Genomic DNA, 25,666 nt, shown 5'->3' with positions numbered 1-25,666 from the left:
GAGACAGCAATTCAACTCAAAGTTGTCCTTTAAACGGATCCATTTGGGCATAGACTGACCATTCTCGTGCTGCAGCGGACTTCATTTTCCTTTTTGTTTTCTTTCTTACTCTACCTTTGTGATCTGAGCCTGTGACGCAGAGCAAAATACGTTGCCAGCCGCAAGAAGAGGAAGATGATGACTAATGCAATGATATCTAAGTACACTTTGGCATCTTCCATGTCCAGCCCTTGCAGAATTGTCTCAGTTTTTTGTCGTAGGCAGTGCTCCACAGCACAATCCAAGTCAGGCCGGCCCATCCCATAGACGGACACTATGGCTCCTTCAAAGCTGTACCTGGGAGAGCAAACAGAATCAGAGGCCATCCCTTGACTCCAAAGATCCCTGCTACTAAATGCTCTGCACTCCACTCACCTCATGTAGGACACATACGTAGCCCACCGCAGGTATATAGGAATTGTGTTATAAGAGACAAAGAAGCCACTGAAGATGGACGCTTTAATGGCTATGCTAGGAGCTATAACGACGGCGACCTGGGAGAAAGAAGAAAGACCATCGAATGACAGCTGAGCTTACTGCCTCCAATAACACATCACTCCAGATTTAAGAGTTGAGTGAGTGACACAAAAGGTTTGAAGTGTGCCACTGTGATCTGTGACATTTATCCCGTACACATTATTTTACAGTGTTTAAAACAGAGAGTTGTGGCCCTAGATAAATACAAGCTGAAACTGAACAAATCGGCTAACAGGGAAATCCATTTCTGCCATGTAAGCAACCTGATAAGGAGATGGGAAAAGATGGGGACAACTGTTAAAACATGCTGATGTGCTCTCTGTTTGGTGATGGTCAATAGATATGGACAGGGGGTCACTGTCTGCTATTTAAGGTGTCCCTGGGAATGAATCCCATGTTTGACAAATGCATGTTGTTATTTTGTAACCTAAAAAAAAGTATAAAGCTCGGGTAACTTCACTGAACAGCAGGGCCTACCCCATGGACAGATGGCAGACATCACTGCTGCCCTCACCGAGGAAATATGCCTCCTGCACCCTCTCTTGAAGTGGCCAGAGCAGACTGCGGGGACCCCACGATTGCCTCACACATTCGCCAGTAGCTCTCCTTCGAAAATTGTATTAGGGTGAGTGTACGGCCGATATTAAAAAGAAGCTAAGTGCGTTTTTACTTTAGTGTTATTTTTTCTTTCCTCATCTTGAAATCACCACTGTACCACTAGGGAAGGGTATAATATTTAACAGTGGAACCTTGGATTGTGAGCATAATTCGTTCCGGAAACGTGCTTGTAATCCAAAGCACTCATACAGTTAGGTCCATAAATATTTGGACAGAGACGTTTTTCTAATTTTGGTTCTGTACATAACCACAATGAATTTTAAATGAAACAACTCAGATGCAGTTGAAGTGCAGACTTTCAGCTTTAATTCAGTGGGGTGAACAAAACGATTGCATAAAAATGTGAAAACAATTTTTTGAACACAATCCCTTCATTTCAGGGGCTCAAAAGTAATTGGACAATTGACTCAAAGGCTATTTCATGGGCAGGTGTGGTCAAGTCCGTCGTTATGTCATTATCAATTAAACAGATAAAAGGCCTGGAGTTGATTTGAGGTGTGGTGCTTGCATGTGGAAGATTTTGCTGTGAACAGACAACATGCGGTCAAAGGAGCTGTCCATGCAGGTGAAAGAAGCCATCCTTAAGCTGCGAAAACAGAAAAAACCCATCCGAGAAATTGCTACAACATTACGAGTGGCAAAATCTACAGTTTGGTACATCCTGAGAAAGAAAGCAAGCACTGGTGAACTCAGCAACGCAAAAAGACCTGGACGTCCACGGAAGACAACAGTGGTGGATGATCGCAGAATCATTTCCATGGTGAAGAGAAACCCCTTCACAACAGCCAACCAAGTGAACAACACTCTCCAGGGGGTCGGCGTATCGATATCCAAGTCTACCATAAAGAGAAGACTCCATGAAAGTAAATACAGAGGGTGCACTGCAAGGTGAAAGCCACTCATAAGCCTCAAGAATAGAAAGGCTAGATTGGACTTTGCTAAAGAACATCTAAAAAAGCCAGCACTTTTCTGGAAAAACATTCTTTGGAAAAATGAAACCAAGATCAACCTCTACCAGAATGATGGCAGGAAAAAAGTATGGAGAAGGTGTGGAACAGCTCATTATCCAAAGCATACCACATCATCTGTAAAACACGGTGGAGGGAGGCAGTGTGATGGCTTGGGCGTGCATGGCTGCCAGTGGCACTGGGACACTCGTGTTTATTGATGATGTGACACAGGACAGAAGCAGCCGAATGAATTCTGAGGTGTTCAGAGACATACTGTCTGCTCAAATCCAGCTAAATACAGTCAAATTGATTCATGATACAGATGGACAATGACTCAAAACATACAGCCAAAGCAACCCAGTAGTTTATTAAAGCAAAGAAGAGGAAAATTCTTGAATGGCCAAGTCAGTCACCTGATCTTAACCCAATTGAGCATGCATTTCACTTGTTGAAGACTAAACTTCAGACAGAAAGGCCCACAAACAAACAGCAACTGAAAGCCGCTGCAGTAAAGGCCTGGCAGAGCATTAAAAAGGAGGAAACCCAACATCTGGTGATGTCCAGGAGTTCAAGACTTCAGGCTGTCATTGCCAGCTAAGGGTTTTCAACCAAGTATTAGAAATGAACATTTGATTTCCAGTTATTTAATTTGTCCAATTACTTTTGAGCCCCTGAAATGAAGGGATTGTGTTCTTAAAATGCTTTAGTTGCCTCACATTTTTATGCAATCGTTTTGTTCACCCCACTGAATTAAAGCTGAAAGTCTGCACATCAACCACATCTGAGTTGTTTCATTTAAAATTCATTGTGGTAACGTACAGAACCAAAATTAGAAAAAAGTTGTCTCTGTCCAAATATTTATGGACCTAACTGTATATCAAAGAGAATTTCCCCATAAGAAATAATGGAAACTCAGATGATTCGTTCCACAACCCAAAACTATTCATATAAAAATGATTAATACAAAATATAAGTAAAAATACATAAAACAAATTAACCTGCACTTTACCTTTGAAAAGAATCATGGCTGGTGTTAGGGAAACGAGAGAGAAGAGGGTTATTGTGTATAATGACTTTCACTCTAACTACCGGAATCCCTGCTATCTGTTGTCTCACTGGAATCTTCTTCTTTTTTTGTGACATTAACGAGGAAACCTCTCCAGTGACAGTTGTTTTTGCCTGAAGAGTTACTACAATTGGACACAAGATTAAAAAAAAATGTTTTACGCACTAGAAGGTTTCTAAACTCTTTTGCGATTCCACCCAACAGGATGGCACGCGGAAGAGCGTCCCGAAGCAACCGCAGGCTCCCAACACTGTAGCAGTTTGCCGTAAAAGCGAATCCGAAAAGATCGCGGACATGCAGTAAGCACCTGCCATTGATGGGTGATACAAGGAACATTATAAATGCAGGGCACGGTATTACTTGCCCACTAACCTGGCCATGACCCTGCTTGACTGCTGTGTCTGTGTATAGGAGAGCGGCAGATCCAGCTACAATAAATAACCGTGCTGTTCCTGTTTCAAGCAAAATAAAGCTGTTATTGCTAAAGTACTGAGACTCAGCCTCGTGTTTTGGGGTGCAAGACAGGGACTCACACGTTGCAACACACACACGTGGTCACCATGCTATAGTAAACAGTATACGCTCGTACAGATGTTGACTGAGTGAGGCACGCAGAATAAGACAGAGAAGGGGAGACGATTACCCACAATCGAGAGAGAGAAGAACCATCGGCTCATTTGTGATCACGTGATGCTCGGCAGACAAAGTGTAGATAGACTACTCATATTGTAAGACCTCCCTCGTTTATCAAGTTAAAATTTACGCTCATCTTGCAAAACACTTGCAAACCAAGTTACTCACAATACAAGGTTTTACTGTATTTGCTGGATGCTTTACAAAGATAACAAATCCACCTTCAGCTCCAGTAAAAAGCTCCGCTGTAATAAAAACACTTGATAAGTGATACGATTAAGGGAACATTCAAGCAGCAGTCAAGGACAGAACACCGAGGAAATAAAGTTTAAAATGTATCAGTTTCAGGAATGTGTCTCTGATTACGGTGCAATAGACAGAGAAACACATATTATGGTTTGTTCTGGGAGCGCAGGAGTTATTAGTAGCACATGTCAGGAAGAAAATCTCAAGAGACCGACTGGGTGGTTTCTAAAAGTGTGCATTGGTTCACAATGTCAGGTGTTGTGCCAGGAAAAAGTGGAGAAAAATCGAAAATTAAATTTCGATTGCTCACTAAGTTTGGTGTGTAAATTGCACTAATAATTAAAATAATGGGTTGCATGTGTTCACCAGAAAGGCAATGAGTGTCAAGTCAGTCAAAGGAAATATGCCAAAGAGGCACAGTAGACTAATTAGGCAGCCATAACAGTGGATGTCTCTGGAAGAGAGAACGCCATCCCATGGAGCACATCACACTCAAGTTAAATACACTTCCAGATGAAAGCCCATCTTTACCCAGAGTCGGCCATTGGTCACAATAATCTCCTATCAAATATTTCTAAGCTTACCTTGCATTCTTGAAAAATTCAATGCCTTGGCCTAACATTGTCACAGCAATTGAGAGCTTGGCTGTAATTGTTAAAGGTTTAAGAGGGAAACCGATGGAAGGCAGAAAGCTGTGTGGTTTTGATTTCAATTTTGAGTTTTTTATCCTTGGTTTTATGTTTCTGCTTCTGTATGTGTCTGAATTTCCCCTTGGGATTCATAAAGATTATCAAATCTAATCAGATTTTGGCAGGGTGAGGTCAGCAGTAACATTTCTGTAAAGCTTACATGAAAAAGCACATACCAGCAAAGACTTGCACATGGCCCCAATGAGCTGACCCAGTGATTGGGCCATGAGTGCCGTGAGGGTTAATATAATAGTGAAGAGGAAGAAGCGTGTGGCCTCAGGAGGCTGGCCGGTCATCCAGTAGGCGATGCAGCAGTAGATGATTGGGCAGATGATCTATGAAAAAAAACCCATCATGAATTACCTTCAGAACACAGGATACTGTCTGCTCATGGGGATATTCTACTGGGTAGCAGTTCACCTGGATGGGCATATCTGACATGGTCTTGGCTAGGTAGTAGGCCTTGAGGCTGTACCAGTAGTTCAGGTATTCTCTTGTCAAAGCAGACATCTCCAGAGGAACTGAGAAAGCAAAAGCAAAGATCAACCACTTGTGTTTCTGCATTATGGCTGCCTTCTCCCCGTTTCATATGATGTTCTTACATGTGAGGACTGTAGGGGCTTGTGCAGTAAACACGATGAAAAGCACAGAGAGGAAGATGAAGCCCATATTATAAGAGACCTTCTGTGCGTTATTTCCAATGTTTAGGTACACCAATCCAAACAGGAGGCCAATCACAATGTGAAACACAAACCTCACAAGAGTCAGCATCTGGGCCAGACAGAGAAATAAGACCACGTTAGAAATCAAACTAAAGAGAGCGATGTGTAGAAGAGCTAAAAAAAACAAACAAATTAGAGTTTGAAAAAGGGGTGAATCTGCCAAAAAAAGGAAGAAGAATGGATAAGGGAGTTGTCAAATGGACTGGACTGAAATAAAGAGATGAAGTGAGCCCTGTTTATACTTTCTGTGCCGCCTGAAGCCGGCGTACAGACCACAATGTAAAGCACATGCTTCTTCAGTGACCAAAATGCATTTACACTTATGGCAGCTCGTTCAATCAGCATGTTGATATTCTCCTAATCAGTAGGTGACAGTGTTTAATCAATGTCATAGCAGAGAAGCTGAAACTCTGCTGATAGAACGATAGAAAGAGAATTGTGCCCGTGTCAGACACATTAACATAATGCAGAGTGAGTATAATATTCTCGTTGAGTGGGGTGACGTACCTGATGTGTCTTTCTTACACTTTGATGACCTCTTGTGTTATATTCAGCCCTCCCTTCATGATTCTGGCTTCTACCTATCCAGCCAGTCCTCAGAATTTATCATTTTGGATACACAGTTGTGTTTCCACAACTGCATTAGGGACGCCAGGCTAGGATTGCTACCAGCCCACTGCCTGGCCAGGAGACCAGGGGAAGGTAAAAGCAGGAATAAAGGAAGGATGTTCCCTGCCAGATATCTACTTATGCTGACATCCCTGCCAGGACAGTTTCAATATAATGTTAGAATTGGGGGAGCTCATTTGTTTGGACTATTTGTTACCCTGATATACTAGATGGCAGCGTCCCAGGGATATGATTCTCACACGTACACCTACAGGGCATGCTGGGACCTGTAGTCCTGTGGGGCAACCCTGTTGGACTCTATGGGGACTGCCAGGGATAGCTGCAGGGATACACAACCCCTACTTTCTGGGACTTGCTTTTGACCCAGAAGCACTTTCAGTGGATTATGCCTTAGCACCATAAATGCTCCCAGGTCATAGATAAAAGGTGCCACTTGACATCATCCAGGTGAATTGGGAGTCGGGAGTGGAGGATGGACAAAGCTCATCTGGGAGGTGTGGAGTAGGAAAATAGACAACAGAAAAAAAGAATATTGTGCTTGTGCATACATTCAGAAGCCTGCGCAGTTATTTATTAATAAAATAAATTATTATTTGAACCTGGAACTTGTTTTCTGTGGAATTATTTATGGAGTTTACTAGTGGCCCACAGTGTATAGTTAAGACACCTAGTTTATACTTGTCTTATAAACCCAGTTCAGCCAATGAAATGCCTCCTGAATACGTCTACCGAACTTTGTTGCCACATTTTGTAAACACAAAATAAATGTTATTAGAAGTAACATATTAGAAGCCCTCCAAAATGAATTCTGTTGAACCTTCAGCGTTGCTTTTTTTAGAGAATTAAATTCATTCTCTGAACTCTGTAGATTGTCATTGAACCAATCCCAACAGGATATCAGACGTGCTCATTGATAGTGTAGTTGACATAGTGAACTCATTATTAGGTGTGGGGGTCTTCCCAGATTGGCTACTAACCTGCCTTTTTGAAGTAAGACTCTAGGAAAAGTAGTTTTTCAGTGGTTAAATGACTATTTAAATAAACATTGTAGTCTTGATAAGTAGGTTCCGTCAGGTTTTAGAACAAATCACAGTACAGAAACTGCACTGGTTAAAGTAGTAAATGACTTGCGGGTAAATGCAGACAGAGGCCACGTATCTGTGCAGCATTTGACATGACAGACCTTGGTATTCTTATAAATCATCTTGGCCAATGGGTGGGCCTCTCCTCTGGTGTCTTAAATTGGCTTCAGTCTGATTTCACGGGTAGAAAATTCTCTGTTAGTTATGGTGAGTGTAGTTCAGAGATCCATGATATTGTTTAGGGTGTACCACAAGGATCTATTCTGGGCCTGCTTTTATTTTCAACCTCCATGCTCCCATCAGGCCAGATTATCTCAGAACACAAGTTGAACTACCACATGTATGCAATTGACATGTAGCTTTACTTATCTGTAACATCTGATGACTTTGATGCTCTGAACTCTCTGACTCAATGCCAGTCTTGCATTTCAGAATGGATAAGTAGTAATTTCCTGAAGCTAAATAAGAAAACAACTGAAATCTGAGTCACCAATAAAAATGGAAATACTGTAAGTGAGGGTGTAAGAAATAAACTTGACCCCTTAGCATTGAAAGTCAAGGTGGAGTTAAAGAATTTATGTGTAATCATGGACTCAGACCTAAATTTTAAATTGCATATGTTCTATAGTACAAAATCTGTAAATTTTGCTCTATATTTTCATTATATTTTGTTCAGGACAAAACAACAGATGAACTTAAAAACAGGTCACTAGCATGGACAGTTAACATCAAAGGCAATCTGTTTTCCTGAATCACGGTACCATTTGTTTGATCTGAGCAGGAATTCAGGAGACCCTCAAACTGTATTGATGATTTTATCACCTGTGAAGGGAAGGGAACCAGGACTAAATTTGGTTTACAGCTTGGGGAAGGAAGACATGCTATGGTTCAAGCTGTATCCGATTACTTTACAACCTGCAAACAGAAGGAGATGCCATAGGACTAGAAATTGTCAAATACGTTTAGAGCTCGAGAAAAGAGACTGGTAAAACATCAAAAACTTTATTGCTTGGGAAAATGGACATATTCAAATAGATTAAAGAGTCAGAGTCAATGGATTCATCATATTGATAGCCAGTCAATCGGAGTATGTAATAATCACGTGTTGGCAAAACCCATATGGGAATTTTATCATAAATATGCCTCATCTGAGAGCGACAGAAGAAGAGGACAAAGCAACGTCAGAAGAGGGTGCCAGCAACGTGCGGTCTTTTCCATCTGATTGTTGGCAATGCATCTCATGAACAACTATGAGTGCCAGATCACAAGCTGCCTGGGGCATTCATGCTTGACATCTTTACTGTTTCGTAAGCTTTTTCTAAAGACTATATATATTCAAACTTTGCCATCCATAATTTATTTTATGCTTTTCTCTACTAGTATTATTGCTCTTTAATGAATACCATGTTACTTTTAACTTTCTATACTTTGTCTTCATATTTAGAGTGATTGAGGTAAATAAGGTAATTTTTATTAAGGGCACTTTGCCATTACGCTCTGATCTGCAAGGTTTATTAAGGGCTGAGGGTGAGAGCTCCACCCAATAGAAGGGAACAGTACGTAAAATAAGGCATTCTTGGTTGATAAATGGCCTATAGCCAATGATGTTAAGCCTTTGTATGTTTAAATGTATTCCTAGAGACTGAAGTAATATTAAGGAGTGATAAGCATTGTATGTTGTTCGTGCCAATAATAAGTAAGTCTCTCGAAGTGCTAAAAGAATAACAAGTTGTGTTATTCATAGGGCACTTGTGTGATTTAAAGTGCCAGACATTAACCAGCTGTGTGTGTGTCATTAATAGGGCACTGTTGAGTTTCTGTGTATGCGTATTCAAGTATGCATATAGCTATGTATGTGTGTGTTAATCTTAAAGTGCAACAGTAGACCAACCTGGTAACGAACCTGATGAGTACATGTAACGCTAGGTAAAGGGTAAGTTGAGGGAAATATCACGATAACACAGCATATTAACCAGATTACTAGCAATGCATTTTTCCATTAAAGTAAAATTGCAAACGTTAGACTTCCTACAACAATGAAAGATGCTGCAAAATTGACTCTGATGAGAAAAGGTCAACCAGATCAAAAGGCCACAACAGAATCAGAAGACAGGCCTGTTAAAGTCAACAGATGGCTACATAGGTACCTCACAGGACCGCTGCTTCAACTACAGCTTCACAATGGTGCTGTGCCCATATCACAAATTGTTCATTAGTCTGATGCTTTAATTTCAGAGGACATCAAGACTCAGAGTAGTGCCCGACCCAGGCAGACCTCTTTTTCTTAGGCTGCAATTTTAGCAATGGCTGTCTTACTGCCTGTCAACTAGTCAAACCTGCAGCTTGATCTTTTCTTCACAGTTGAAGGTGCCACTTGCTTACTTCAACCACTGTCTGGTGAAGCACCCATCATACAAGTTGTTGACTCTCACAAATGTGTGTTCTGATTCTGTTGTGGCTTAGGGTCTGCCAGACCTGCTTCTGTCAGGGTCTCCTCCAGTTTCCAAATTCCTTATGATGGGGTAAGAAACTGTACTCACTGACACCTTGGTTTTCTTTTCAATTTCTCTAAAAAGAAATTCCTACAAGTTTTTAGAGTTAAAATGTTTATAATGGACAGAAGAAAGAGTATGGGAACAAGCTGGCAGTCAGAAAATGTGAAAATGTAATTTAGACAGGTAGAATTGAAGAGGATAAGAGAAACGTTAGGGACGTCCAATATGGGTGTCTTACCGGATCTCTGTAGTCAGAGATGAAGGACCTCTTGAACAGGATACAGAACTGGGTGAGGGTGCTGGCAACATACATATTATTCCCCATGGGGTCCAAGTCCTGCAGTGACACCACCAGAAAGACAATTAGCATTCATTCACAGTGCTTGAATCACAACAAGCTTATAACTTAGAGTTTACATGCATACTGTGGGGGTGCTCTCAATCTGATATTGACTGGGATTGGGGGAAATGGACTCTTTTCTGCTGTTAATGCTTTTCTGCTGCTCTGCGGTGCTCATGCCATTCTTCACAGCATTGACAAGGGCAGGAGTCATATCACCATATATTCCTGATGCCACTTTAATAACTAGAAGACATAAAGGAAATGGAAAAAGAAGACATTGAGAAGATTAAATAGAACATCTCAGTGATCTGACTGGCAAGTTAGACATAACTGTGGCAATCCAGGATCTGCGCAAGATGCCTACTGAAGTCAGCCGGGTTGTGGTGTGCAGGGCAGTGCAGACCGAGGCTCATAAGAAATGTGGTGAGGTGGGGTACGGTGCCATTGTAGATACACTGGCCTTGACATAGGATGTATACCTGCAGAAAGACACAAATCGAGGAAACTTCTGCTCCTGAACAAAGCTACCTTACAGTCTAAACAAAAGCGCCCTGTGGCTGAGGGGTAAATGCAGCATACAAAAAGGCCGCTGGAGGCAGCAGAGAGACTCACCTTGTCAAACATCTCAAAGATCTCAGCGCTTGGTTGGTGAATGGTACAGATGATTGTGCGCCCACCCTGTGCCAAAGTCTTTAAGAGGGAAACCACTTGGAAACAACAATTACTATCAAGACCACTGGAGGGATAATGGGAGAAGGGATAACATGTTACACCAAGGTGTTGAGGGGGCCACAAAAGTGAACACCTCCAATTCAGCACATACCTGGTTGGCTCATCCAAAAACATAACTGGGGGGTTCCTTATGTACTCCATTGCAACTGCAAGACGCTTCCTCTGTCCCCCAGAAAGGTACAAGATGCGAGTGTGCATGCACTCCATTAGATCGAGGGTGATAAGGATCTCATTCACCTGCAGGCAAGCGGAAACAACAAAAGCACAATCCTGTGGAGTGAAACATTGCAGTCCAACTCAGAGAAATGGGAATGTTTGTGTGTTTCTCTACAGTTTGGTGAGGTCTGATTTAATTATGGGTTTGTACGCACAAAAATCGGGAGTGTGCTCCCCTCGACTTTGTCGTATACTGAGATGGAGGAAGAGGTTATCAGAACCACTTCCAGTTGTGCAATATTTCTCAAATATCATATCTCTTTGTTTCTCATCATAACTAATTGATAACATCAATACACAATAATTTATCTCTATTTATTTTTTTAATTTTATTAATTTTATTGTAATCATTCCATACAAATAGATAAATTTTTACAAAAGATAGGATTGAAAACAAGTCGCCCCCCACCCCTGAGAGAGAGAGCATGGCCAACAGAGTAAAACTTAAGGCTTATAAACATACCTAAATTGATGAGTTTAATAGGGCAATAGAGATAAATGGAGAAGAAAAAGAAATGTGGAGATAATTGCTGCCTCGGTGCATTACAAGCTTATTCTAAGATATTATTGATTAGATCCTGCCAGGTTTTGAATAAATTCTGTACAGATCCTCTAACTGAATACTGTATTTGATTTTTTCCAATTTCAAATAGTATAAAACATCGGTTTCCCACTGACTTAAAAGAGGAGAGTTAGGATTCTTCCAGTTTAGTAAAATAAGTCTGCGTGCCAAAAGTGTAGTGAATGCAATCACAGTTTGTTTGTCCTTCTCCACTTTAAGCCCATCTGGGAGTACACCAAACACAGCTGTTAGTGGGTTAGGAGGGATTGGGACACCAAGGATGTCTGAAAGGCACTTAAACATTTTGGTCCAAAATGATGTTAATTTGGTGCAGGCCCAAAACATGTGACCTAGTGAGGCTGGAACTTGATTGATTTATCTCTATTTATAATCAAACTTTATATTTAAAATGATATTTTCACACTTAGGGAGGTTAGAAATGGTGGTGGAATTTTTTCATGATTGCATATGCATTACCTCAATTACGTGCAAAGTAAAAAGAATTATAGTCACCTAAAAACATAGAAGAAGTGTTAGTATTATATAATATTTGTTGTAATAAATTGCCATCAGTAAAACTGCATTTAGCTTCATTTAATTATAATAATGATGGCGGAAATAAAAAAAAATTATATATCATAAAATTAAATTTATTACCAGGCACACGACGGGGACGTATCAGCTTATTGTTCCCATTACATATTTATATTTATATGGCATGTTCAATGATTACACGTTATTGTTAAACTAATGATGTATGAATTAAAATAAAATTCTTCTTCTTTAGGCTGCTCCCGTTAGGAGTTGCCACAGCGGATCATCTTCTTCCATATCTTTCTGTCCTCTGCATCTTGTTCTGTTACACCCATCACTTGCATGTCCTCTCTCAACACATCCATAAACATTCTCTTAGGCCTTCCTCTTTTCCTCTTCCCTGGCAGCTCTATCTTTAGCATCCTTCTCCCAATATACCCAGCATCTCTCCTCTGCATATGTCCAAACCAACGCAATCTTGCCTCTCTGACTTTGTCTCCCAACCGTCCAACTTGAGCTGACCCTCTAATGTCCTCATTTCTAATCCTGTCCATCCTCGTCACACCCAGTGCAAATCTTAGCATCTTTAACTCTGCCACCTCCAGCTCTGTCTCCTGCTTTCTGGTCAGTGCCACCGTCTCCAGCCTATATACCATAGCTGGTCTCACTACCGTCCAGTAAACCTTCCCTTTCACTCTTGCTGATATTCGTCTGTCACAAATCATTCCTGACACTCTTATCCACCCATTCCACCCTGACTGCACTCTCTTTTTCACCTCTCTTCCACAATCTCCATTACTCTGCACTGTTGATCCCAAGTATTTAAACTCATCCACCTTCGCCAACTCTACTCCCTGCATCCTCACCATTCCACTGACCTCCCTCTCATTTACACACATGTATTCTTTCTTGTTCCTACTGACCTCCATTCCTCTCCTCTCCAGGGTCTCCTCAACCTGCTCCCTACTCTCACTACAGATCACAATGTCATCAGCAAACATCATAGTCCACGGGGACTCCTGTCTAATCTCATCTGTCAACCTATCCATCACCATTGCAAATAAGAAAGAGCTCAGAGCCAATCCCTGATGTAATCCCACCTCCACGTTAAATGTATCTGTCACTCCTACTGCAGACCTCACCACTGTCACACTTCCCTTGTACATATCCTGCATAACTCTTACTTACTTCTCTGCCACTCCCGACTTCCTCATACAATACCACAGCTCCTCTCGAGGCACCCTGTCATTTACTCCTTCTGGCCTTCTCTAAACTTTTCCATCAACACCCTCAGAGCAAACATCACATCTGTGGTGCTCTTTCTTGGCATGAAACCATCCTGTTGCGCACTAATCATCACCTCACTTCTTAACCGAGCTTCCACTACTCTTTCCCATAACTTCATGCTATGGCTCATCAATTTTATCCCCCTTAGTTACTGTAGTCCTGCACATCCACCTTATTCCTAAATATCGGCCCACAAGTACACTTCTTCTCCACTCCTCAGGCATCCTCTCACTTTCCAAGATTCCATTAAACAATCTGGTTAAAAACTCCACTGCCATCTCTCCTAAACACCTCCATGCTTCCATAGGTATGTCATCTGGACCAACGGCCTTACCATTCTTCATCCTCTTCATCGCTGTCCTTACTTCCTCCTTGCTAATCTGTAGCACTTCCTGATTCACTATCTCCACATCATCCAGCCTCTTCTCTCTCTTGTTCTCTTCATTCATCATCCTCTCAAAGTACTCTTTTCATCTGCTCAACACACTCTCCTCGCTTGTGAGTACGTTTCCATCTTTATCCTTTATCACCCTAACCTGCTGCACATCTTTCCCAGCTCGGCCCCTCTGTCTCGCCCACTGGTCCTTTTCTCCCTCCTTAGTGTCCAACCTCTCATACAACTCATCATACGCCTTTTCTTTAGCCTTCGCCACCTCTCTCTTCACCTTGCGCCTTATCTCCTTGTACTCATGTCTACTTTCTGCATCTCTCTGACTATCCCACTTTTTCTTTGTCATCCTCTTCCTCTGTATACTCTCCTGTATTTCCTCATTCCACCACCAGGTTTCCTTTTCCTCTTTCCTTTGTCCAGATGTCACGCCAAGCACCTTTCTTGCTGTCACCCTTACTACATCTGCTGTAGTTTCCCAGCTGTCTGGTAACTCTTCACTGCCACCCAGTGCCTGTCTCACCTCCTCCCTAAACTCAACCTTGCAGTCTTCCTTTTTCAACTTCCACCATTTGACCCTTGGCTCTGCCCTCACTCTCTTCCTTTTCTTGATCTCCAAAATAAATTTAAATTAAATAAAAATAAAATTAATGATAGTTATTGAAAGAATATGTGTTATATTGAATACAGTCTTTAATATCGTGTACACATTCATATTTACAGTCAGTCAGTCAGTCAGTCCAACCAGCTATATCCTAACACAGGGCCACAGGGGTCCGCTGGAGCCAATCCCAGCCAGCACAGAGCACAAGGCAGTTTAAATACTTGGGATCAACAGTACAGAGTAATGGAGATTGTGGAAGAGATGTGAAAAAGAGAGTGCAGGCAGGGTGGAATGGGTGGAGAAGAGTGTCGGGAGTGATTTGTGACAGATGGATATCAGCAAGAGAAACCTCGGGCAGGGCGCCAGCCCACCACAAGGCACACACACCCACACACCAAGGACAATTTAAGATCTCCAATGCACCTAACCTGCATGTCTTTGGACTGTGGGAGGAAACCGGAGCACCCGGAGGAAACACAGGCAGACACAGGGAGAACATGCAAACTCCACACAGGGAGGACCTGGGAAGAGAACCCAGGTCTCCTTACTGCAAGGCAGCAGTGCTACCCACTGTGCCACCGTGCCGCCCCATTCACATTTCCATGATACAAAAAATTAAAATGGTTGTTTAAATAAAATACTACTTCTGGTTGAGTAATTTTTCTCAATTTTCATATCTGTTTGCTTTTTATTATTATAAATATTGATACAAAATTTGAATCATCTATCTGTAATTATAACCATAGTTTACTTGAAAATTTGAGAAAGTATTCAGTTAGTGTACCACTACCACATTAGGGACTGCATTGCGTTAATAAAGTAAGGTGCTCCGGCATCCACCAAAAGCACACCTGGGGTCCTGTGTGGTTCCTTCAAGGGTCGCTACAGTATTATTAGTTGCTCTAATTTATATTGCTATGCTCCACTTAGATCATGCTCATTCTTGGCCGGTAGCGTGGCATAGATGTTAAGACTTTGGAAATCAAACCCTGAGGTGGTGTGGATCAAATCCCACTACTGACACCTGTGTGACCACAATAACCTCTCTTCACCGGCCTGGGCTCCAATTGGAAAAAAAAAAACCAAAAAGAAATGTAACGATTGTATCTCAAATGTCATAGGTCACCTTGGTAAAAGGAGTCAGTCCAATACTAAGCATACAAAAGTCTTGAAAGAGACTAAAACAAGATCTCACCAAATGTACCAGGCTTTTCCAAACAAAATCTCAATTTTCACTCATTTTCTCCTCAGGTGTATCTCATATCTCCTTTTTTCTTTAAAGCTATTGCTCCTAAGGAATTGTAAGGGAAACATCTGTGATGGAGCTGATTCTTAAATGAAACATAAATGAGGATCTCTGTGAAGTCTCATGAGCCATCAAAAATTTTCCTATGGATGATTTCTTTGACTACATCTTTTGGCTACGCTTTCATCTCCTGGTCTCCCAGTTTGTCACAAAAAAATGTCAGACACATTAACATGTCCTAAACATTACAGAACGAACTCCTTGGTATAGAAGGCATTCCTGGTAGGACAACTTGAGAGACCCGAATACCCTTTGAAGGTAATTACTAACCCTCATAAATCTATTGATTATCTATTTCTGTTATATAGTGTCTTTCAAATCTATCTATCATTCTATCATTTACACAAGTCTATCTAAGTCTATCTGTCTATCTAGTGCCTTTCAAATATATCTATCTGTCTGTTATATAGTGCCTTTCATATCTATCTATATATCATTCTATAATATAGCGCCTTTCAAATCTATCTATCTATCTGTTATATAGGGCCTTTCAACTCTATTTATCATATAGTGCCTTTCATCTCTACCTATCTATCATATAGTCCCTTTCAACTCTATCTATTATATAATGCCTTTCATATCTATCTATATATCATTCTATAATATAGTGCCTTTCAGATCTATCTATCTACCTATCTATTATATAGTGCCTTTCAACTCTGCCTATCTATCATATAGTGCCTTTCAACTATATCTAACTATCTTTTATATAGTGCCTTTCATATCTATCTATCTATAATATAGTGCCTTTCAACTCTATCTATCATATAGTGCCTTTCAAATCTATCTATCTATCTATCTATCTATCTATCTATCTATCTATCTATCTATCTATCTATCTATCTATCTATCTATCTATCTATTATATTGTGCCTTTCAAATCTATCTATCTATCTGTTATATAGTGTATTTCAAATCTATCTATCATTCTATCATTTACACAAGTCTATCTAAGTCTATCTGTCTATCTAGTCCCTTTCAACTCTATCTATCTATCTATTATATAGTGCATTTCCTATCTATCTATCTATCTATCTATCTATCTATCTATCTATCTATCTATCTATCTATCTATCTATCTATCTATCTATCTATCTATCTATCTATCATACAGTGCCTTTTAGCTCTATCTATCTATCTATTATATATCATTCTATAATATAGTGTCTTCATATCTATCTATGAGTTTCTGTAAAAGGCCACATTTCCCCCTGGGGACAAACAAAGTTCTATCTACCTAGCAACAAGTCAACAGAAAGGGCGCAGATCTCTTGACACCAGGTACAATTTTCTGGGTGGAAATCTGTGTGTATATTTATGTTGCCACGCATGTGCATTAGAGAATCTTCTTACAGGCTCTGTCGAGGTATGTAATAATGAGCCAAATGGGGGGGGGGGTTCGCTATCGCTAACATTGTTTTCTCCTTCTCTCCCCACAGCACAGAGACCCCGCCCAGTGAGGTCACCTGACTCCGCCCCTTCCAGTACCCTGTCCACATGGACCCCTACCGGTTTACAGAAGGAGGTGTCATTTTGACAAGCGTGAACCACCAGATGGCGCTCCCAAGCAAACTGACCCCACGGCTAAGAAGCCACATTTTCTTTTGTAATTTACAGTCCAGAGACAAGGGCAACGACACCCAAGGAGCGTTTTCTTTTGTTAATTTTTGACTTGTTCTTAAACAGGACAACCCAGTTGGTGCCTCAGATTTTCTTCTGGCAGCCTATCATTCCTGCTCCCAGCCATAATGTACATCATTTTTAATAACTGTGTTTATATAGGGGGCATATCTGGAGTGTGTGCATGCACTGAGTGTGTAGAGTGAGACAAGGGCTGATTCCATAACTGATTCAATACAGAATAAAATGCACTGTGCATCATTTTGTGTGAGGAGTGAGACATGGAATGGCAGTAGAAGGAGTGAATATAAGTGCGATTCTGAGTGAAGTTAAGGAGTGACCAACAGTATATGCTACATCATGTGAGCGTGTGAAGTGAGACGTAATATGAATGACGATTAGGTGCCAGGTGGATGCACACATGCTTGGAGTGAAGCTTCACCCCATCACCCCTTCATGTGTGTCACTTCTACACCTGCCATGACTGACTCACCAGGTCTCTCTTCTCAGCTGTGTTTTCCTTCAAGCTCAAGTTGGCAGACACCTGCAGGAATGAGAACACAAGCAACGAGTTATGGAACTTCACAAAAACGAGTGAGTGAGCACTGCAGATGGCCTACCATCATGGCCTCCAGTACTGTGAGATTCGGAAACAGGCTGTCATCCTGCGTTATGTAAGAAGACTTCTTCCTGAAGGTTCGGAGGTTCCGTTGCTGACCATTGATCAGGATCTCACCCTCCATCCCTGTCTCTCTGCGAGGAGAAAAAAATCAGATGAGAAGATACACAAATTATCTGTACATACAGTCCATGTATACACTTACTGTGAAAATTGTTTGGAACATCTGACCACCTGCTCATCCATGCAATGATCTAATCAGCCAATCATGTGGCAGCAGCACAATGCATAAAAATGTTGCAGATGGAGGTCAGGTGTTTCAGTTCATGTCAAACACCAGAATGGAGAAAAATGAGAATGCAGTGATTTTGACCGTGACATGAGTGCTGGTGCCAGTTGGGCTGGTCTGAGTATTTCTGGAACTGCTGATCTCCTGGGACTTTCACACACAACACTCTCTGCAGTTTGCTCAGAATGGTGTGACAAACACAAAACATTCAGAGAGTGCAGAAATGGCTTGTTGAGGAGAAGGGTCATGGAGAATGACCAGACTGGTTCAAACTGGCAGAAGGGCTACGGTAATTCAGAAATCCCCTCTGGGCAACTGAGGTGAGCAGAAAAGCAGCTCAGAATGAACTTGGAGGAGGGTGGGCTATAGCAGCAGAAGACCATGTTGGGTTTCACTCCTGTCAGCCAAGAACAGAAAGCCGAGGCTGCAGTCGCCTGAAGACTGGAAAAATGAAGCCAGGGCTGACGAATCTCAATTTTTGAGGAGCCACACAAGTGATGATCATAATTTGATGTCAACAGCTTGAATCCATACACCCAGCATGCCTTGTGTCAACAGTTCATACTGGTGGTGATGGGATTATGATGTGGAGAATGTTTTCTTGGCACACTTTGGGCCTGTTTACACCAATCATCATCATCCCTTGAATGCCATGGCCTATTTCAATATTATTGCCGACCAGGCGTATCCCTTCATGGCCACAATATGCCCATCTTCTAATAGCTCCTTCCAGCATGACGATACAACATAAAGCAAAAGTCGCCTCAAAATGGATACTCATGAACATGATGAAGAGTTCAAAGTACTTCAGTTACCTTCTGAGTCACGGGATCTGTATCAAATAGACCACCTTTGAGATGTGGTAGAAGGGGAGACGATCAATGTGCGGCTGACAAATCTGAAGAAATGCCGTTATGCAATCATGTCAACATGGGCCAGGATCTCAAAGGAATGGAATCCACGCCATGAAGAATTGGGTCTGTTTAGAGAGCAAAAGGAGGCTCTACCCAATATTAATACAGTGGCCCTAAGACTCTTGAGTGTACAGTTGTGGACAAAAGTTTTGAGAATGGCACAAATATTAATTTTCACAAAGTTTGCTGCCTCGGTTTTTATGATGGAAATTTGCATATAGGGTGGCACGGTGGCGCAGTGGTAGCTTCCCAGGTTCTCCCTGCATGGAGTTTGCATGTTCTCTCCGTGTCTGTGTGCGTTTCCTCCGGGTGCTCCGGTTTCCTCCTACAGTCCAAAGACATGCAGGTTAGGTGCATTGGTGATCCTAAATTGGCCCTAGTGTGTGCTTGGTGGGTGTGTGTGTGTGTGTGTGTCCTGCGGTGGGCTGGTGCCCTACCCAGGATTTGTTCCTTGCCTTGCGCCCTGTGTTGGCTGGGATTGTCTCCAGCAGACCCCGTGACCCTGTAGTTAGGATATAGCGGGTTGGATAATGGATGGATGGATGAATTTGCATATACTTTATGAAAAGTGATCAGATGAATTGTGATTAATTGCAAAGTCCCTCTTTGCCATGACAATGAACTTCATCCTAAAAAACCACTGCATGTCAGCCCTGCCACAGAAGGACCTGCTGACGTCACTTCAGTGATCCTCTCGTTCACACAGGTGAGACTGTCGACGACTGAAGGCTGGAGATCACTCTGTCAGGTTGATCGAGTTAGAGAGGTCAGGAAGGATTCAGGGCGCCCAAGAAAGTCCAGCAAGCACCAGGAGCGTCTCCTAAAGTTGATTCAGCTACGGGCACCACCAGGGCAGAGCTTGCTCAGGAATGGCAGCAGGCAGGTGTGAGTGCCAGGTCCCAGGTATCTGTTCCAGGTCCAGTACTAAAGGAGCTTGTTGCCTTACCTCAGGGAGTCGGAGTCTGGAGGGAGTGGACAACACTCAACAGGAAGTAGAAGGAGAGGAAAGAGTTTTATTATTTGTATGGTTATTGGCTGTGCTTCATTGTAAAAGTGCTGGGTGCATTAAAAATCCATTACTTGAAACCATAACTGTGTTTGGTATTATTGAGTCTGGCGTTAGGAGCTCGGTGGGACTGGTTACATTTTACATTATACATTATACAGGGGTCACATACGCGCCCCAAACCTTTTTCAGTGTTCGTCTTTTTTTATTAAATACAGTGCATCCGGAAAGTTTTCACAGCGCATCACTTTTTCCACCTTTTGTTATGTTACAGCCTTATTCCAAAAGGGATTAAATTTATTTTTTTCCCCAGAATTCTACACACAACACTCCATAATGACAACGTGAAAAAAGTTTACTTGAGATTATTGCATATTTATTAAAAATAAAAAAAACTGAGAAAACCCAATGCACCTTTGGCAGCAATTACAGCCTCATGTCTTGTTGAATATGATGCCACAAGCTTGGCACACCTATCCTTGGCCAGTTTCGCCCATTCCTCTTTGCAGCACCTCTCAAGCTCCATCAGGTTGGATGGGAAGCGTCGGTGCACAGCCATTTTAAGATCTCTCCAGAGATGTTCAATCAGATTCAAGTCTGGGCTCCGGCTGGGCCACTCAAGGACATTCACAGAGTTGTCCTGAAGCCACTCCTTTGATATCTTGGCTGTGTGCTTAGGGTCGTTGTCCTGCTGAAAGATGAACCATCGCCCCAGTCTGAGGTGAAGAGCGCTCTGGAGCAGGTTTTCATCCAGGATGTCTCTGTACATTGCTGCAGTCATCTTTTCCTTTATCCTGACTAGTCTCCCAGTTCCTGCCGCTGAAAAACATCCCCACGGCATGATGCTGCCACCACCATGCTTCACTTTAGGGATGGTGCCTGGTTTCCTCCAAACGTGACACCTGGCATTCACACCAAAGAGTTCAATCTTTGTCTCATCAGACCAGAGAATTTTCTTTCTCATGGTCTGAGAGTCCTTCAGGTGCCTTTTGGCAAACTCCAGGTGGGCTGCCAGGTGCCTTTTACTAAGGAGTGGCTTCTGTCTGGTCACTCTACCATACAGGCCTGATTGGTGGATTGCTGCAGAGATGGTTGTCCTTCTGGAAGGTTCTCCTCTCTCCACAGAGGACCTCTGGAGCTCTGACAGAGTGACCATCGGGTTCTTGGTGACCTCCTGAACTAAGGCCCTTCTCTCCCAATTGCTCAGTTTAGATGGCCAGCCAGCTCTAGGAAGAGTCCTGGTGGTTTTGAACTTCTTCCACTTACGGATGATGAAGGCCACTGTGCTCATTGGGACCTTCAAAGCAGCAGAAATTTTTCGTAACCTTCCCCAGATTTGTGCCTCGAGACAATCCTGTCTCAGGTCTACAGACAATTCCTTTGACTTCATGCTTGGTTTGTGCTCTGACATGAACTGTCAACTGTGGGACCTTCTATAGACAGGTGTGTGCCTTTCCAAATCATGTCCAACCAACTGAATTTACCACAGGTGGACTCCAATGAAGCTGCAGAAACATCTCAAGGATGATCAGGGGAAGCAGGAGGCACCTGAGCTCAATTTCGAGCTTCACGGCAAAGGCTGTGAATACTTACATACATGTGCTTTCTCAATTTTTTTATTTTTAATAAATTTGCAAAAATCTCAAGTAAACTTTTTTCATGTTGTCATTATGGGGTGTTGTGTGTAGAATTCTGAGGAAAAAAATGAATTTAATCCATTTTGGAATAAGGCTGTAACATAACAAAATGTGGAAAAAGTGATGCGCTGTGAATACTTTCTGGATGCACTGTAGATACTTTATTAATCCCAAGGGGAAATTCACATAGTAAAAAGATAAAGTCATACACGGAGCTGCTGGAAAGGCTGCCAACCGCGGTGGCGCCTGAGTCATTGATGTTGGCACTGTATCTGATCGCGTTCCCCGCGTGGGGAGAAAAGCACATGGCCCTGATATCTCTAGCAATCAGCAGATACCCTCTAAACACATGGAGCTCTGATCTCTCTCAAAAACGTCAAACGTTACTCCTTAACAATCTGTAGATGATAATGTCTGTTGAACAAACGAGCATCGCTAGCTAAGCGGAGGCAAGGTGCGCTCCAACACGTGGCGAGACGTAGACTAACTGGAACAGAGGCTGGCGAGTGAGTGAGGAAGGCCCCGCCCCCCTGCTCTCGGCCCACACATCGGTACCGCTAGCAAACTATGGTACTTAGCGCAATGACAGAAGTCACAAAATCAACTGGAATGTTCAAGCAAATCATAGAAAACAACCAGATCGAAATCTGATAAGTCAGTGGTTCTCAAACTGTGGGGCGGCCCCCCCTAGGGGGCGCGAAGATGTGAAAAAAAGAAAACAAGAATCGAAAATATGAAAAATACATCTATTGAAACGAAAACAAATGAACTTAAACTACATTCTGATACTAGAAAAATAAATATAGAGTTAGATAAATGTGGATAAAAGTTAAGTAGGTATAATAAAATATGCATCTATTATATATCATTAATTTAAAAAGAACAAATTGGTATTAGTGGGCTCCTTTCAAAAAAAGTTAGGGGGGCGCAATTAAAACTGCTATGAAAACTCGGGTCGCAAATACTTAAAAGTTTGAGAAACGCTGCGTTAAGTAATTCTCTCGTGAAAAGCGGACAGACAGACATACAGACAGAACGCGCTTGGACCACGAAATTTTTAAAACCATTTCTTAGCGAGCACCTTTGGGCCAAGGGTAACCTACATTCCAAATTTCAAGTCCCAAGTCCTCGTGTTTCGGGAGATATCGTGAAGAGTGAGTCAGTGGTATTTGGCTTTTATATATATAGATTTAGAAATATTTCCATTTTTGCTTTAGATTTAAATGCTTAACTCTCTTTTGTTGATTTCTCTGTGCAGTTTGCTCCCTTCGTTGTATCTTATTAATGACATTTAAAAACGAGCAGAGCAGACACCCAGGCAAACGACACTGGATAAGGAAAGGGTGCAACTACTTCAGGATTAGACCCACTAATTAGAACATAGTGGATTAATTAAACAATTAGAACACTCGGAAAAACAAAATGAAAATCAAAATGAAAATATTGTTAAAAAGAAAAAATACATTATTTCCATATAACAGCTTGGTACATTTTAATCTTTGTTTTTTTTGTGTTTTTTTTTACCAAACTTAATTTTCTAATTTCTATATTGTTCCCAAAACATAGAATCTGGGAAACAACAGTTCACTAAATTCGCCCAGGAGTCCAATTAAAAACAGAAGCTGGTTGGAACAAAAACCTGCTGCCATAGTGGGGTCCCCAGGATGGATTTTGAGATCCCCTGCTCTAGCATCTTGGGGAATATATATGTCTCTGTGTGTGTGGTCGGTCATAAAGGTCATTCAACTTATGGAAATCAATTATTTTTTCTGGTGGATTTTCTCGTTTTCTAAATTTCTAAACTCTCAAATGCACACACACCACAGACACATGTGCTCAAGCCCACCGTTACTCGCTGACACACACAAACACTTGTCACTAACTCACCGCATCCCAGCCAGGATATTCATGAAGGAGGACTTGCCAGCCCCAGAGGGTCCCATGATCCCTGTCAGCTCCCCACTGCAGAACTTCCCGGAGAGGCACTTGAGGATCGTCTTGTGACCTGTGATCAAACACCAAAGGCTTACTGAAAGCAACTGTTTGGCTGAAGCCTAAGATACCATTTGAAGTTCCTAACTGGGCACCATAGAGAGTATGGAAAGAGCATCTGGAGGCTGCACTTATCCAAGATGGAGTTAGATGGCACCCTGACCAGCTACTATAGTATAACCACAATTAATCTGTGAACAGTATGACCTCTGCCTAAAGGACTCCCCCAGAGGCTTACTGGTCCCAGTCCTCCCAGTGTCGGTGAGAATGTGCTCTGGGTACCCAGAGAAAAGCCAAACACATACAGCACCTGCTGTGACTCCATTAACCGACTTCATGTCAGTGAGTTGTGGGCCTGTGGCCATACAAGGTGTTAAGCTTTGGTTTCTGCCTTTTAGGTTTTTCATTTTTTGTCACCTGCATGATTCACCCTCACCACCTTGTCTGCCCCCCCCTCTCCATTTCTAGTGATATTTGCTCCTTCCCCCCCCCCCCCCAGAGTGACTTGTTTGAAGTTCTCAGATGCTACCTGAAAGAGTGCACAGAACACGTTACGATTTTCTTTTAGGATTTTTGCTGGCACTGCATGCCAGTCCAGCTTGGACACTTTATGACCTCGGCTGTGCACATATATGATCTATAAACAGATGTCAAATGGCACCTACTTTTCTTTTTGCAGTAAGGCCCCTCCAGCACAGAGTAGGAGAGATCCGTGAATTCCACATCCACTGCCAAACGTCTGTGCAGTTGTGACAAGCGCTGCCTCTCAACCTTAAACAGCTTATCCTCATTCTGGTGCGTGGCATCCATGACTGTGGTCACTTGGGTCACCTCAACGTGTGTGATGTCCACATGCGTGGTCTCCTGGGTCACTTCAACATGCGTGATGTCCATATGTGTGGTCTCTCCGAGGTTTGTGACATCCACATTTTTGGCCTGTTGGGTCACTTCGAGGTGAGTGACGTCCAGACGTGGGATTTCTTGAGTCGTTCGGATGCAAATGGAACCCACCGGCGGGATGCAAAAAGTCACAATTTTCAGACATTTCCTGGCCATTCTTGACTTGGCAGTGGCAGCTGAAACTTGTGGGTGTCCAGACAGTGGACCGCAGCAGTCTGACGTACGTCCAGGAGTCCAGCGGCCCAGCTAAACAAATCTCATGGCTGTCCCTCATAGACCGATGGAAGGGCAGGCCACTAAAGTGCAGAAGAGGAAACATGTTAGGTGTATCATAAAATCATGGACTAAAATAATACACAAGTATTTAAATCAAATAGGCATAGAAAGTTGCATAAAATATATGTAAAGAGAAAACAAAATATAACTATCACACAAAGCTATCAATATGCTTCCATGATGTTTTAAGCAAACAGGTCTAGATAGATAGATAGATAGATAGATAGATAGATAGATAGATAGATAGATAGATAGATAGATAGATAGATAGATAGATAGATAGATAGATAGATAGATATTACATTTGGTATAGTCTGCAGGACAGTGTTATCTCTATGATAGATAGATAGATAGATAGATAGATAGATAGATAGATAGATAGATAGATAGATAGATAGATAGATAGATAGATAGATAGATAGATAGATATTAAATTTGGTATAGTCAGCAGGATAGTGTTATCTTCATGATAGATAGATAGATAGATAGATAGATAGATAGATAGATAGATAGATAGATAGATAGATAGATAGATAGATAGATAGATATTACATTTGGTATAGTCTGCAGGACAGTGTTATCTCTATGATAGATAGATAGATAGATAGATAGATAGATAGATAGATAGATAGATAGATAGATAGATAGATAGATAGATATTAAATTTGGTATAGTCAGCAGGATAGTGTTATCTTCATGATAGATAGATAGATAGATAGATAGATAGATAGATAGATAGATAGATAGATAGATAGATAGATAGATAGATAGATAGATAGATATGAAAGGCACTA

At 41.8% G+C, this 25,666-nt stretch overlaps 1 protein-coding gene across 1 annotated transcript; it reads right to left on the bottom strand.

Annotated features, from left to right (window-relative positions):
• Positions 1-24,597, bottom strand: LOC114657696 (ATP-binding cassette sub-family G member 4-like). The gene is made up of 14 exons (XM_028809572.2): positions 24,362-24,597; positions 23,592-23,709; positions 17,860-17,992; positions 17,733-17,783; positions 10,814-10,959; positions 10,603-10,726; positions 10,355-10,469; positions 10,073-10,233; positions 9,886-9,984; positions 5,321-5,489; positions 5,139-5,239; positions 4,895-5,053; positions 415-533; positions 1-336 (listed from the first exon to the last, which is right to left on the bottom strand). Exons 1-14 carry the CDS (start codon positions 24,588-24,590, stop codon positions 111-113), a joined length of 1,950 nt encoding a protein of 649 aa, XP_028665405.2. The 5' UTR covers positions 24,591-24,597; the 3' UTR covers positions 1-110.
• Between the last annotated feature and the right edge of the window lie 1,069 nt (positions 24,598-25,666).

The sequence above is a fragment of the Erpetoichthys calabaricus genome, chromosome 9 (assembly GCF_900747795.2).
Source record: "Erpetoichthys calabaricus chromosome 9, fErpCal1.3, whole genome shotgun sequence".
Classification (NCBI taxonomy): domain Eukaryota; kingdom Metazoa; phylum Chordata; class Cladistia; order Polypteriformes; family Polypteridae; genus Erpetoichthys; species Erpetoichthys calabaricus.
The sequence above is the reverse complement of the archived record's forward strand: the minus strand, read 5'-3'. Positions and strand labels throughout refer to the sequence as shown.

Bases quoted from the DNA above. Each gene is read 5' to 3' on its own strand.
- LOC114657696 (XM_028809572.2), bottom strand. From the start codon at position 24,590: ATGGACATCACGCATGTTGAAGTGACCCAGGAGACCACGCATGTGGAC. The intron at 10,727-10,813 runs GTATGTGCTGAA...TTATCCCTCCAG, and splicing joins TTTTTGGATGAGCCAACCAG to TGGTCTTGATAGTAATTGTT. The intron at 10,234-10,354 runs GTAGGCATCTTG...TATGTCTTCTAG, and splicing joins CCACAACCCGGCTGACTTCA to TTATTAAAGTGGCATCAGGA.